The sequence below is a fragment of the Brassica rapa genome, chromosome A09, assembly GCF_000309985.2.
Source record: "Brassica rapa cultivar Chiifu-401-42 chromosome A09, CAAS_Brap_v3.01, whole genome shotgun sequence".
Classification (NCBI taxonomy): Eukaryota; Viridiplantae; Streptophyta; class Magnoliopsida; order Brassicales; family Brassicaceae; genus Brassica; species Brassica rapa.
Window position 1 is genome coordinate 30,979,845 of NC_024803.2, and position 15,104 is coordinate 30,994,948.

The window sequence follows — 15,104 nt, forward strand, 5'->3', positions numbered from 1 at the left end:
AGTTATATTTATTGAGTCAATGAGACAAAAATTTACTTGACAGATTTTGGGCTAATCTAATAGTATATATATTGTAGAATTTTTAATAGTTTTAGCAATGTTTTCATATCCGAACCAAACCTACAGTCTCAGAAGTAAATCAGGTGATTCATATAAATCTGGTCTGAATTTTGTTAAAACCTTATATATAAAAATCTGATAAAAGTAGGTAAAAACTAACATTAACCCGCTATCCAATATTGGTTGACCCGATAAAATCCCATATAAATTGGATGATATATTTTCAAAACTCAATTCAAACTTTTGAATCAAGCTTTGAAACACGGGGTTAATACTTTTTCAAAAGAGAAAAATCTTGTTTAACTTAGGTATTCCAAACCTAGTGAAGAGTTTATACTAATCTCAATGTGTTTAGTATATAATATATGATTGAATAACCCGCGCAAACCTGCAAGCTTGAAACTCAAATAATATAAATATTAATTCTGGACCTAATTATATTTGTAAATTTATTTTTTTATTTAAATTGAATTACAGAAGTGGACTTGTATTTGAGCATCTTTTATACTAAACATTATTTGTTGCCCAAAAAAAAATACTAATCATTATTTTGGATTTTAGTAATTGTGCTTCATAAGTAAAAATCAAGTCAACTTATTTTTTTATTAAAAAAAAAAGAGAGAATATGGAGCAATATTTTCTAAATTATTTGTATTTTTTAATTTTCCATAATATAGTTTAAGTGGTTGTATCTGAATTATAGTAAAAACTCAATTGAATAAGTTGGCCCGAGGATAATTTTTAACCAACTTCATATGCATTTTTTCAAATTTGTTCAGTACTTATATGTTAATATCGTTTTTTACGAACTGGAAATAATATAATATACTACTAAGTTTGATCGGTTCTATAGTAAAACATGATTTTGTGATAATTATTTATCATACTTCATTAACTCATTTTCTTAAAATACATGTATTACTTACCAGACTATTTTAATTCAAATGGCATGTATTATTTAATAGTGACATGCACCATACCATTCGTTTTATATAGATATGAATTTAAGAATTAAAATAAACATTATATAATATATATATATATATATATGGTCACATACATAATAGATTAGTCTATGGACCCACGAGTTTATATATTATTGTATCAAAAAAATGTTGGTTAGTCAATCGTATATGGGATATCAATAACTAAATGGAGAAATTTATAATCAAAGGGTGAGATTTATAGAAGGTAATATAGTAATTACCATAAATATAGGAGTGACACACTTATAATATCTAAAGAAAATCAGAGAAATTTATGAAAATATATTGTTAGGAAAAATTTAAGTAAGACCATGAAATTATTAACTCTTAGGAAATAGTCCAAATAACATTGTATAAGTAGATTTTTCAAGACTGCTTCCCTTTTAATAAAATAGATAGCATTGACATGTTGACATTGGGCATGTAAAATATTTTCATAAGACAAGAGGAGTGAGCAGGTGGAGATGTTGTTCACTAAAGAAAATACTTGTTACTAATTTTTTTGTCACAATATTAAAACTTTCGTCACAATATTACTATTGTCACGTATTTGTCACTATTTACAAACGGTTGCAATACGGTAGTCACAAATTTTCCTGGGTAACAAAAACGCAACAAATGTTGTGACTAATTTCTTAGAAACTATTTAATAACAAATTATGACCATACACAAAGTGGTAAAATGCTCACAATTATAACCAGTAATAATGGAGAAAACAGCCAAAAAAGCCCTAAATTTTTTTAATTAAAATAAGAAAACCTTCAATTTGTGCTTGAACCAAAAAATCTTCAGCTTTTAAATATTGACCATTTTAACTCTCATATTTTGTTGACTCAGCCATTTAAAAAACCTGAATAGTTAACTGTTAAAATTGATTAAAAACGTCTGTTAACTCTGTAAACAACATCATTTTAAAAATTGATTAAAGCATTGATCAAATTACGTCTTTTTTGTTTATGTAAACACTTAAAGCATCTCATTCGTGAAACCAGAGCCCCAAATAAACTTCATCTTCTTCACTCTGATTTCACGAAAGAGATGCTTTAAGTGTTTACAAAAACACAAAGACGTAATTTGATCAATGCTTTAATCAATTTTTAAATTATGTTTTTTAGAGAGTTAACATACGTTTACTTTTAATCGTTTTCAGCAGTTGATTATTCGGATATCTTAAATGGCCGAATTAACAAAATATAAAAACAATCAATATTTAAAAATTAAAGATTTTTTTGGCTCAAACAAGAATTGAAGGTTTTTTGGATTTAATTTGAAAGTTCAAGGTTTTATTGACTGTTTTCTCAATAATAATGTACCAAAATCATCATATTATGCGACGCACATAACGTTTCAGTTTCGTCTTTAAGTATGACAGAGCATTAGTCTTAAATCTACATTATAATTACGACTTTACAAGTTCCGTTAGTCTGTGTTTTTTCTGGCATCGGCTGTACTCTTCCCTTTTCGTGTTGTTGGTTAAATCTTAAGTTTTTACAATAACCATAGCTCTTTGATTGAGGATCTATCAAGAGAAAACATGGCATATGATTATAAGCATTTTGGATCTATTTATCCAGAATTTTCTGATGATGTCTACACTGGTCAGTGTATTGTCTCTCTCTCATTCAAAGAGGAAATCCAGAAACGGAGATCAAAGTTTTGTCGATTACATTACAGAAGTCAACAATTATAGCGTTGTATGTATGTGCAAACTTCTGTATATATGGAACCGGTTTTTGCTCGATGTAATCATCAGAGTATTCCTTCACATGATCTACGGTGGTGTTATATCATCAGTTTGTTGTGTGTTTTGCCCATTGCAGATAGTTCCTGGCGGTTTGAGTCTTAGATTTTGAAAGAATCTGAATTGCTCTGTTTAAACAACAAACATGGAAACCACCATATACGAAGATGAAGATACATCACCCATTAGACATTGGAAACTTGCATTTACCACAGCAGGCGCAATAAAAGGAATGGTGGTCATGCTTTGGTTCCATCTCCGACACCAAGAATCCTTTGCACAAATCATAAGTATATTAACTTTAATAACAAAGAGACAAGATTCAGATTTATACACACTTCAATTCTTTTTTCCAGTCAGTATAATGCAGAATGCATTTTGGAGTTTCATCCAAAAGATAATAACCATTCGAAAATATATGAAGAGACATAACAGATTTTATCTGTTAACCTATAAAAACATGGTTACTCTCTATTTCTTCATCGAAATTGTTTTAATTTCTTTTATTTGTATCAACGGTAAAATTGTAGGAAGAATGTTTCTGTAAACTCATTTGTTTTTGAATGAATGCAAAATTTTATTCAATCAAAAATTTTGTTACATCAAGTGTTTCTATGGTTGAAAAGAAGAAGAAATAATCTATCTCATGAGTCTTCTTGCACTCTTGTCCAAAACCATTCTCCAACCCATAACACCATTTTGGTGTGAAAACTACACCATTTTAGTGTCAAAAAGTTTTTTTATCTCCAACCATAATACCAAATTTTACACCAAAATTTTATCTTTGATTTTTATATTATTTAGTTAGAAATTTTATTATTACTTGATATATATATAAATAACATTATTATATAATTATATTGCACAAAAATGGATAACACTAAAATATTCGTTTTAAAATAAATTATTATTATTTTTAAATATAATCATATTAAAATAACAAACTAAAATAAACTATTTCAATATCTGTAATTATTTAATTAGTATATAATTATTTATCTGTTTTATATGTGTTTATCTTGTCATTGATATTTATTTAATTAATATTTTATTAATAAAAGTAAGTGAATAATGTTTGGTGTTGTGAATAGTAACACACCAAATTTGGTGCCGTACTGTAGCTTTGCATTAAAATGGTGTAGCTTTGCATTAAAATGGTGTAACTTTTACCGTTGGATTGGAAAAGTTTTGGTGTAGAAATTACATAATGTTTTGGAGTTGCGTTAAAAAAAAAAAATATATCGCTGTCTCTTTCCTTCCTTGGACTGACAACAGCTTCAGGCGTATCGTTTTGTAAACTCATTTTGATATTAATGTATTTGATTTGTTGGAAAACAAAAAACAAAACATATGCAAATAACTAACCAAGTATAGCACACTAAACAAGAAAAAAAACAGCACTGTTTTAAAAGTAAAGAGAGAAAGAGAGAGAAAGTAAAAACGCAGAGGGGTTCGGCGGTCGGCCGGCGTGTGAGCGTCCGTGCTGTCGCTGGGATCCGCCGTGGTTAAGACCGTAGTGTTTTGAGTAATTTCTCCGGGAGGCGGATGCTCTCACAGATCCGTCGCCGCCGGTCTTTTGTCTCCGTCGGCTCTAGTCTCCGGAGGGTGAGGGCTCCTACAGTCTTGCGTCGCCGGATTTCGGTCCATGCTCTTTAGGGTTTAGTTTTTATCTCAGTTGTCTGTTTCTTTCTGTTTTTTGTATTTCGTTTCGGTTGAGTGTGTTTGTCGGACGAGAGTAAAGTGCTTCGGCGGAAAGGGTGATGGTGCATGCGATGCTTTCTTTTGGGGATTGAGGTTTAAGGTGGTGGATGAGATCTCGTTACGACGATCGATTCTCTCCAGTTTCTAGAGTCCCAAAGATGGTTTGAGGTGAAGGTTTGACGGAACGATGGAGTTCTAGTCTGGCTTGGGTGATCCAATGGTGGGATCTCCGGCGACGACGAGAAGCGGTGGTGACGCGAGGATCTTGCGATGCGTGTACCCTCGACGGTGAGGATTGCAACACGTGTCCAAACAGCAAAAAGACGGATTTGCGAGGCGGCCGTGCCCATCTCGTTTGGCCTCTAGGGTTTCTCTCAAGTTGGGCCGTATGTTTAGGCCCAATTGGGAAATTAAGTTTGCCCGTTTAGTTTGTTGGGCGGTAGCGTTGTACTGGGCTTGGCCCATCTCTTTTAATATTAAAATCTTTTAGACGGAAAAAAAAAAAAACTAACCAAGTATAACTAATTGCATATTTATTTACTTACAAAATGGTTTAATACAAAGCCAAGCTCTTCTTCACAGTACACTTATAATAGTTAAGAGAAAACGGTACACCTTTCTGCTATCAATTAAACCAAGCTACCAAACAGAAGGGACCCATGAGAAGAGTAATTTCATTTGTTTTTCCAATCAAACAAAAAAAAGAAACATCCAACGAACCTAAAATTTTAAGTTTAAATTTTTGTAAAAGAAAAATATAATTCTGACTAATTTTGTCAGAAAGGATGGATGTTTCTGCTAAGGCCATTCACATTAGTGAAGAACCCAACTTGCTTGTACGGAAGATACGATCTGTGTTTCACTTCTTCCTTCAACGCTCTGTTTCTCATGTAGAGTTTCTCGTGCGCTGATTTAGTCCTCTTCTCCGACGACGTCGTTTTCTCTTTCTCTTTCCCTTTTTTCGCCTTTGTTGACTTTTTCTCCTCCTTACCATCTTCGCTGGTCAATTTCGCTGCCCTTGAAGAAGAAGACGACGACTGAGTTTTGTCACCGACGGCGGCGTTACTGTTGTTCAGGAAAACAAACGCGTCTCTTCCGTCGCTGTTGCTTCTCAACACGAGATCCCTGAATCTCCAGAGCTTCGAGAATCCCGTCGAGTTGCTCTTCCGGCAAGTCTCCGGCGACGCTTCCGCCACCGTTCCGCCCGACCACGAACAGTACGTTCCCAACGAACCCTCCTCTGCCTTCTTACCCTCGCCGTCTCCGTCGCGATCCTCCACGAACACCTTTCTAACACGCGGCCGGATACTCTCGCTGTCGTCGTCGGTCGCCGAAACGCCGTCGTTTTGGTCGAAGAGGAGAGCGCGGTTGAAGAGAGGGAAGACAGGACGGATCTGACCATCCTCGAAGGCTTCTTCGGCGGTTATCGGAGATCCTTCTGCGTTTACACAAGCGAAGGAGAACTCTTCTTCTTCTTCCTCTTCATCTTCTTCGTCTGCATCTTCTGCTTCCTCTTCCTCGTGGAACTCGACGGAGTCTTCGAGTTCACTCCAAGATCTCTCGAGTTTTCGAATTTCTTCACCCTCTTCTGAAAACGCCAGCTTCTTGGTGAAATCCTCGCTCAACTTCATGGACATCTCCGTTAAGCGTTCATCGTCGATGGACGAAGAAGGGAAAGCAACCTGCATCGTTTTTGATGATTAGATACAAAATCTCTCGATCTCTCGATCTCTCTCTCCCCTAGAAGAAAGCTGCAAGGACAGCTGTGTAGAGGAAGTGATAAGAAGAAGGGACTTAAATTCTTAATTGTGACATTAAGCCTATATATATCGTTGGTTGCTCCTCGTCAAGATAAGTTACCCACTGCGAACGAACCCCCCTTTATTACTTCTTCTTTTTATTTTTATTTTTCGTTTTTTTTCTGGCCAACGACATTTCTTTATTTCGTTTATTTCTAGCAATTTAGTAATATTTTCGGATAATCCTCTGACAAGGATTAAATATCAACAAAACAAACGAGTTGATTAGGTAGATCAAAGTCGACAAAAAAAGATTAGGTAGATTAATAATGTGATTCATTGCTATAAATGGTGTCAATTTTCTGTTTGATTTCTTGTTAAAACTTAAAGGGATATTTACTTGCTAAACCAGATTGTGTTATTTTTAATGATTATGTCAAATATTTAATACATCAAGAAATAATATAGAGTTCTAAGGAATGGAATATAGCACTTTCTTATAAGAAAAATACAAATGTAACCGACAATCATATGTTCAATAGATAAAACATGATATGAACAATATAAGTTATACGATTTACAATAATTAAGTTATTATCATCAACAAAAATTCATTTGGCAAATTAGATGTATAATCCTTTAATTTCTCTCTAAGTAATCGCCAATTCGCCATTTCACTCAAATTATTCAAAACAAAAAAAGTAGAATTACATTTTTGTTATTTTCATAAATAGTTTATTGAAAAAGTTAGATACATACATGCGATCGCCTCCCTTTTTGTTGTTACTCACTTTAGAAGTAAAAGCGCGTGATGGGCTAAGGAAAGTAGTGGGTGAGCTACCTCTGTGATTGTCACCAACGTGTCACCGTTTCCAAACAAGGTGGCAAAATCGTAATTTCGTTATTGAAAACTTGTTGGGAAATTACATGGAAGGTTTTCTTGAGATCCACGTCTCTCTCTCTCTCTCAACATTAGTTAAAGAGTTTTCTGCAAAAAGTCACGGTTTAGTTCCGTTCGAATTTGACCCGACGACATTGCCTTTGCGCTGGTTAGTTCACGCGCGAAAGTGACGTTGACCCAATCTTCAGCGTTGGTCAAAAGACAAAACTAACGGTCGAATGCCTTGACTAACGCGTGGAACTAACGGTTCCGTTATTCTAGATTGATACATGGGGACATAAACAAGTTTTGGCCCACGTGATTAGAAAAATAAAACAAGATTGGTTCCCACATGTTTTATTACAAACTTTTTAATGAATGTCAGAAGACTTTTCATTTTATTCAACGAATGTGTCTATAAGATAATACTATCTATATTTGTTTTTGGATTGATATATAGCATACATAAGTTGAATTGTATTTTAAAAATATCACTCGAGGAAAATATTATTTTGGCAAATCGACGACCCACCACTTAAATTAAATATACATCACTAAACTACAGCGATGCACGAAAATTTGATAAACAGTGTATATTAGTAGTTTGTTTATAATATCGACTATAGTGAAATAATTCTAATTTGGTCAAATCCATCGTCTAGTTTTAAATCTTGTAATACCAACATATTATATGCTCTAATCTAATCTCAACAAATATTGAAATTTTGTTACCTGTTATAATTTCGATATGTATAAAGTTGTTTTCGGAGTAATGACTTTTGGGCGTTACAGCTAAACGTCGAAGACTTCTTCATTGTCGTCGGATATTTTTGAAGGAGTACTTCCAAAGACCACAACATATATATATTTTATAAAATATCACTATACGAAAAATAAATCACGAATGGTTGAAAAATAGAAGCTAGGAACTAATTCTTTAGTTGTTGACCTATATGCATAGATATTGATCAAAGATACCATATTGGTCCGACATTTATCTGTTTATTTTACTCTCAATATGTATCGATGAGAAACATTCAACTGCACTCATACAATGTGCAACTAGAGTCCCTTTCGTGATTAGAAAAATGTAATTGGAGAGGTAGTAGAAATATTCAGATAGTTATCGTCGTATCTGAAATTGAATATTTGTAGATCATATGATAATGCTAGATCATATTTCTATAATTAATAAGTACCGGCTAATATGCTAGATCATATCTCCTGTCATGTTTTGCTTGCTCGACTACACGGCAGAAATCAGAAAATGTCTTTGTATGGCGTGAGCAAGCTGGTTTATATTTGAACAACCTTCTGAGTACTTTTCAAGTTTTCATGATATTTCTCATCCTGTGTGGTTGCTAACTGAAGACCAAAGCTTATACTTACGGGGAAAGACTTATGGAAGTGCGCATGCAGATATGATGGCCTTGTTCGTTTCGAAGTCGCTGCGAGTCTGCGACCTGCAACTGTGTGCGTTTGGTCAAGTTTAAAAGAAAAAGTGGAAGCCCAATATATAAGCATTTTTGGATAAGGCAATCTGGTCGATCAGGTCGAACATGAATTGAAATAGTTTCCTTTCGTTTAAGCATATATAAATTAAACTAATAGTATGTCATGTACACGCACTATTTATATAAGCGTCTGATTCTGCTTGTTTTCAAATTATAAATAAAACCCATTGATGCTTATCATGCTTTCATACATTCCTAGCAATTCTAACTTTTGAAAGACTGATCTTTCAATTATATGCAGTCTGAGTTCAATCTACAAAACTAATAAATAAAGTTCACTGATGAATATAGAGTAACAAACTTTTTACCTCATTATGATTTGAGAAGTTAGAACAGCAGGAAGCACGAAATAACACCTTTGATCACCTTTTTATTCACGTAGTTCTTGCCTCTATGTCAAGAATTCACGGGAATCGAGCAGCTTACTTCTTGTTTTGCCGTATGAAAACGTATACGTAAACTGCACCACCAGTCCCTCGCTATTATATTCATTCAATTTCATATCGCATGTTGTCTAGCTTTAAGATTCCTCAAACCACAGGATATAAAATATTTGGATCGTCATTTGCTCTTGCTCTGATCAAATAATTGTATCATTTCTGGACTAAAATTACTGTTAAATGGGTATATTTCCTGGGTTTGGTGCCTGGATCAACCTGAACAAGCAACAACCTCCAAAGGTCAGTTTCATTTCGATAATCAAACAACCCTTAAGAGTCAAATGAATACGAAATACAATATAGTTTAGTTATTGACTTACGTTATGACTCTGCTTGTTGTAGGCCGAGTCCAAGAAATCTAAGAATGTAAAATCAAAGCCAGGGTCGGAGATAAATACCAATGCGGAGAGCGAAGAAACGAAGAGGCAATTAAAGATGTGGAGAGCTGAAGAGAAGAAATTCCCATGGCAGCGAGATTATCCTCCTAAGGTGAAGGTAAGATTACATACCAGCAAACGAATTCTCAATACTTAGATTTGGCTTGACAGTTGCAATATGTACAACTTGTGTGTCGTGAGATAGTACTAAAATTATTTTTAAGGGATGCAATTTTTTTTGTTAATTTAATACTACTTCTGTTTCACAATACATGATGTTTTATGTTTTACCTTGATGCACAAAGATTAATAATGGACAATTCTATCAAATAAACTTTTTTATGTCACAAAAATAGATCTCAAAAAACAAAATGACCAAAATAGAGTTTTTTTTTATTTTGAAAATTTAAATATTTTTTTAGTTTTTAAAATTTGAAATCATACCCCCAAAACCCTCACCCTTAACTCTAAACCCTAAATCATTAACCATAAACCCTAAATTCTAAATCCTAATCCCAAAAATACACCCATTAATAAAACATTTTGGCCATTTCGACATTTGAGGTCTATATTTGTGATATAAATTTTTTTAGATCTATTCTAGAGAATTTATCATTAAGAAATTTAACTTTTTAAAAAAAATAATTTTGAAAATATAATTAAGAAATCATTTAACCAATTATAAAAATAACTGCACAATCTAATTGGTTACACATTTTTCAATAAAGTTAAATATAATATAAAATATTAAAACATTATTTATTTTGAAACAACAAACATCTTCTAAAATATCATCTATTATAAAACTGAATGAGCATTTATTATACAGACACATGAATAAAGCTTTTAGTCGAGAAAAAATACAGGAATAAAACATAGTTAGCAGGCATTACAAATGAATGTTTATTTATTTACTAACAATCATGTACAATTTTGGATTTATAGTTGGTATACAATTTCTTTTTGTCGACAAAGCTAATTATACTTCTACTTTGTTGATGTCCCTAAGACGAGGGTCTGAAATACAAGAGCCATGTAGTGTCTGTGTATTGTAAGAAGAAGATCTGACAAATTTATTACATCATTTATGTTTGAAGGTGTCCAAAACGAGTATAGGTGAAACCCATTTGGAGATGGCATTTTCAATAGGATTGCCTCCTGAGACAGTCTTCGATATTGTAACTAGTCACGACAACCAAACATATTCTTACTTCAAACAAATGAAAAGGCGCAAAATCCTGGTTCTTTTTTGTTTTCTTTTCTTCTAATTGTACCGTTCCTGTTAAGTTCTGATTATAGCAATACTTGAGAAAATGATATTTTTCTTATGAAGGATGTCAAATCAAGCAAGGTTCTTAGGGATAATGGAAGGGATGAGAAAGTCGTGGTAGTAAAAAAATCTGCGCCCTGGAAGTTTCTTTGGTGGGATGGAAAAATGCCAATAGAACTAGTTTTCAATGAGAACCGAAAAGATCTCCTCGTAAGAATTTTTCACAAATATCAAAATCTTCTTGTTCCGTTTTGAGAAAATTAAATTAGGTTTTTGTGGACAGACATTATTTAGGATTCCGAGAGAGGATGTAATGAACATGGAATGGTTACTAGGTCAGTTGCAAATAAAGCCATGGTACATAGATAGTGATAAATATTGCACGGCTAGGGAACCGAAAAGCGCAGAAGAATACCGAAAATGTTCAGGCGGAAAAGGATTACTTGGGTCGAAATTGAAGCTGGACATGGTTTATATGCCCATGCAACCTCTTGATATGCCGCCGTTTTCTTGGTACATCCGTCGGGTCACCACCAAAAGCACTAAGAGTTTAATGGAAGATCTTCAGATTCGGGGCGCCGTTCTCCGAAGTATTTGAGACTCTTCACTTCCGGTATTGGCACGTTATATCATGTTGACAGAAAAAAAAATAAACACTAAACATTATAACGGATCACTTTATCTACACAGATACGTACGAACGTTGGAGTGCTAATATGGCTAGTAGGATTCGACGAGACGAGTTAAGCGAAATCTCTAAGTAAAGACATCAAGCAAAAAACATGAAAAAACAAGCCTACATGACCATACACAGATTAATATTTGTAAAAAAATTGGATGTTTAATATATTCCTATATTCATCAACAACAAGTTTTAGGAAAATCGAGTTGACTTTATGACGTCAAAAACCTTAGGTCAGTTTCATTTCCACGAATTAGAGCTCAATCAATAAAAATTACTATAAACCAGGTAATTCATGATTATATTTATTGTCGCATGCCGAATCCAAGGGATCAGAATCAGATAACGTTAAACATGAGTCGGTGTCAGAGAGAGATAGTATTAATCCGGCACTTTATCACCATGTATGTTTTTTGTGTTGTGAAACATAAAGTGCTTGGGTTTCTCTTGGTTGTTTGTGGAGAGGCATAATATATATATATAAAAAAAGAGAAAATGATGTTCATGAAAGTGTTTGAGGGTAGCTACAAAGTGGAGCCAATATGCGTAGATTCAGAACGTTTCTGCAAGCACAGGTTGCCTAAAAGCCTAGAAGAATACAAAAAATGAAGGGGTGGACAAGGAAAAATTGCATCAAAAGTAATAGTAAACCAATACTATATCAACCCTCTCCTCCGTTTAGTCTGCCACCGTTTTCTTGGTATATTCGTGGGATCACCATCAATACCACTAAAACTCTGCTCCAAGTGCTTCAATTTACGGGGGCAACTCATGGAGAGATCTCAATAGAACACGTAGTAAAGACACCAAGCAACAAACATTGAAAACACTAGCCTATAGTTTCATTCACAAATATATGTTCTAAGTTGAAAATTCAATATACTTTTATTAGAAAATGAAATTTGTATTAGATTATATTGGCGTTCGGCTTAAAATCAAATGATCTATAAATAAATTGTTCGTTTCTCTTACATATTATTAAAAATCTTTTCTTTTTAATTTTTAAAATAAAATTTGTCCGGCTTTAACATTAATAACAGGATAGTTAGGCAAAGACTTTAGGTTTATATCGAATCGAGCTGAATTAAACTCTAATACTATATCAAGTTAGATAAGCTTATTCAATTCTATTAAGTAGAGGTATATACAACAAGTTTCCATATAGGATAAAGTTTAGAAGCTCCGGGCAGGGTCTGATATGAGATTCTGAAGGCTGTAAGCATTTCTTAAGAGTTTTAATAGAAAATAATTTTTATAACTTAAGAACTTATAATATAAGTATAATATAACTTTCAAAAGAATTAGGGGATAAAACTAATGTTCTACGGGTTGTGTCTAGATCCGACCTTAGAGTGAGGAAGGGGAGAATGCCATGATGATGATGATCAAGGAGAGAAATGGAACTGTACTGGAGAAGAGAAAAGATGAGGACATAGTCGAGGAGAGATGGAGATCACGTAGGAGGAGATATAAGAATCATAGAATGATGTAATGAACGAGATTATGATATAAAATTTTTGATTGCTCTCGAAATATTGAAAATCTCATTAGCTGTATAAAATAATGATGTTTACAAATTTTCCAAAGTTCATATCACAAGGGATCCTCTGTTTGTATAAAAAATCTAATCAGAAAAAGGAGACAAATAAGAGCTTAAAAACTCTAAGATATATAGTTTTCCACAATTGATTGAGCTTCCAGGCGTCTTAGACTTCTCTGCAAGTAATAGAAGAAATAAAGGTCAATGCTAAAAAAATAAAAAAGGTCAATAATACAATTTCTAGAAAGGACTATAAATTCCTAAGGCTTAGTGAGAAAGAAAAATGAACGGCCACAAAATTTGCATGAGTTGGAACTTGGAACAACACACGTCAAAAGGTATTAGAAGAAAGATCCCTTTTTCACCCCTAATGAGAATTTTTTTTTATGATTCTCAATCCTTGCTCGATAAGAAAGAACAAGAACAAAACTTTTTCAACTTTTCACTTTCTATTAATTTGATTAGATGAGAAAGCCAATGAAAAGCACATTCATTCTATATGATATAAAATGAAAAACTTTAAAGCTAAACAAGACTCGCTTACCCTATCATCTATCCTTCCTTAAACCCTGTCCTTATGGTTCTTGATTATCTGAGCCAAGAGGTCGTCACCAGCCACTTGTCTCATCTTCCGAACCAGTTGATCTCTCGGAATCTTCCCTTTCTGGAACAATAAAACCAACATTAGATCCAAAGTAAAATCTTGCATTAATTGAGTTAACAAAGACATATACCCTAAAATCATCGAAAGTCTTCTTGATCAAGCTCATTCTCGAAGCATCCAAGAACTTGGACAGCACTGACACAACCGCAGTAAAACTAACCCAAGGGGAGCTTGGCGGAGGACCACCTCTACCTATAACTGAAAGAAACATATACAAACAACCTCTCACTACTAAGATACACAAACTCATCAAACATTGAAAGAATGAATGAATCTGCTTTTCATACCTCTGAGGCGAGGAGACTTGAAACTGACGATGTAACTCGGTAAGATGTACGAGTTCATGTTGGAGCTCCACACAATATACTTCCTCGGTTCCTGAAGATCATCCACAGCGCAATCGAATTCACCAGAGCTCGGATGCGACTGTGTAGACCCGGCGTCGATCTGCTCAGGCCTCCCGAGGAGTACACGGCACAAGAGAAGATGCCTCACACCTTCCCCGTCTGGCTCTGCACCTACAGCTCTGCAACAACAACAACAACACTTCACCGTTACATCACACAATCTACACATTGAAATCAGATGTTACAAGACTTACGCGAAGAGAGAGCACTTGGAAGGAACGAGGTGGACTCCGATTCCATGAGAACCATCGTCGATCTCTCGGCTGCTGAACCCGTACGAGACGATACGATCGATCTCCTCTCTGGAGCCAGCGAACCAACCGTACTTCACATTCGGATCTCCGCCGTTCTTCCTCGCCATGGCTTCCGTGAAGATCCGAAACGCCACGTACCTGGCTCTCGCCGCGACCCCTTCCGTAGAGGTCTTACGCACGCTCTCCACCGTCGTGTCGACGGCGAAGGCGGCGCCTAAGCCGGAGAGGAAACACGCTTTGATGACGTCGTGCTCCTGGTTTCCTTGGCCGAGAAGGATCGCTGATCCGGAGGAAGCGGAGGAGGAATCAGCATCGGAGAGGGGTTCGAGAATTTCGCCATTATCAAGTTCGGTGCTGACGGAGGATTGGTCCTCGATTTCCACATGCGCCGCCGCCATCTCGAGTGGGGAGGAAAGTTCGAGAGAGAGAGAGAGAGAGAGAGAGAGAAGTTTTCTTGGGGAAGGGGACAAACCAGAGAATGTAGAAGAAAGGAGAGGAGTCTTAAACGGTTATAAAGCGGTGCCGTTACGTGTCTAATGACTTTATTACCCCTACATGATCATCTTCTTCTCATCTAAGATGATATTTTTGTTGATACAGTTGGGTTTTAATTCCTTGATTACAGATTTTTTTCCTTGGAATGTTGTTTGAATTCCTTTGTGACTAAGTTTGCTTATGAAAGGTGTAAACTTTCTACTGGTTTACAAGAATATTCTACCGAATCTGTAAATGCATTTTTGGACATGAATAATAAAATTTGTTAATAATATCGGGAAAAGATAGAAATATCAGACTGGTGGTATGACTAAGAAGCTATGTTAATATGAGGTAGTAAATTCGGGTAAGGT

At 34.7% G+C, this 15,104-nt stretch overlaps 3 protein-coding genes across 3 annotated transcripts; 1 reads left to right on the forward strand and 2 right to left on the reverse strand.

Annotated features, from left to right (window-relative positions):
- Positions 1–5,005: 5,005 nt before the first annotated feature.
- On the reverse strand, positions 5,006–6,386 carry LOC103840744. The gene has a single exon (XM_009117261.3). The coding sequence runs from the start codon at positions 6,175–6,177 to the stop codon at positions 5,266–5,268; it is 912 nt and encodes a 303-aa protein (XP_009115509.1). The 5' UTR covers positions 6,178–6,386; the 3' UTR covers positions 5,006–5,265.
- A 2,719-nt stretch (positions 6,387–9,105) lies between these two features.
- On the forward strand, positions 9,106–11,726 carry LOC103840745. Its single transcript, XM_009117263.3, has 6 exons — positions 9,106–9,302; positions 9,405–9,557; positions 10,537–10,680; positions 10,773–10,919; positions 10,993–11,322; positions 11,400–11,726. Exons 1-5 carry the CDS (start codon positions 9,243–9,245, stop codon positions 11,305–11,307), a joined length of 819 nt encoding a protein of 272 aa, XP_009115511.1. The 5' UTR covers positions 9,106–9,242; the 3' UTR covers positions 11,308–11,322; positions 11,400–11,726.
- Positions 11,727–12,912: 1,186 nt separating this feature from the next.
- LOC103840746 (probable inactive poly [ADP-ribose] polymerase SRO2) lies at positions 12,913–14,890 on the reverse strand. Its single transcript, XM_009117264.3, has 5 exons — positions 14,197–14,890; positions 13,883–14,121; positions 13,666–13,793; positions 13,476–13,595; positions 12,913–13,107 (listed from the first exon to the last, which is right to left on the reverse strand). Exons 1-4 carry the CDS (start codon positions 14,652–14,654, stop codon positions 13,494–13,496), a joined length of 927 nt encoding a protein of 308 aa, XP_009115512.1. The 5' UTR covers positions 14,655–14,890; the 3' UTR covers positions 12,913–13,107; positions 13,476–13,493.
- Positions 14,891–15,104: the final 214 nt, after the last annotated feature.

What these genes read in the sequence shown, in the direction of transcription:
- LOC103840744 (XM_009117261.3), bottom strand. Translation starts at nt 6,177, where the DNA reads ATGCAGGTTGCTTTCCCTTCTTCGTCCATCGACGATGAACGCTTAACG.
- LOC103840745 (XM_009117263.3), top strand. Translation starts at nt 9,243, where the DNA reads ATGGGTATATTTCCTGGGTTTGGTGCCTGGATCAACCTGAACAAGCAA. An exon ending in ACAAGCAACAACCTCCAAAG is followed by an intron (nt 9,303 to 9,404) that starts GTCAGTTTCATT and finishes TGCTTGTTGTAG; the next exon opens with GCCGAGTCCAAGAAATCTAA. An exon ending in TGAAAAGGCGCAAAATCCTG is followed by an intron (nt 10,681 to 10,772) that starts GTTCTTTTTTGT and finishes TTTCTTATGAAG; the next exon opens with GATGTCAAATCAAGCAAGGT.
- LOC103840746 (XM_009117264.3), bottom strand. Translation starts at nt 14,654, where the DNA reads ATGGCGGCGGCGCATGTGGAAATCGAGGACCAATCCTCCGTCAGCACC. An exon ending in CAAGTCTCCTCGCCTCAGAG is followed by an intron (nt 13,794 to 13,882) that starts GTATGAAAAGCA and finishes TGTTTCTTTCAG; the next exon opens with TTATAGGTAGAGGTGGTCCT. An exon ending in AGACTTTCGATGATTTTAGG is followed by an intron (nt 13,596 to 13,665) that starts GTATATGTCTTT and finishes TTATTGTTCCAG; the next exon opens with AAAGGGAAGATTCCGAGAGA.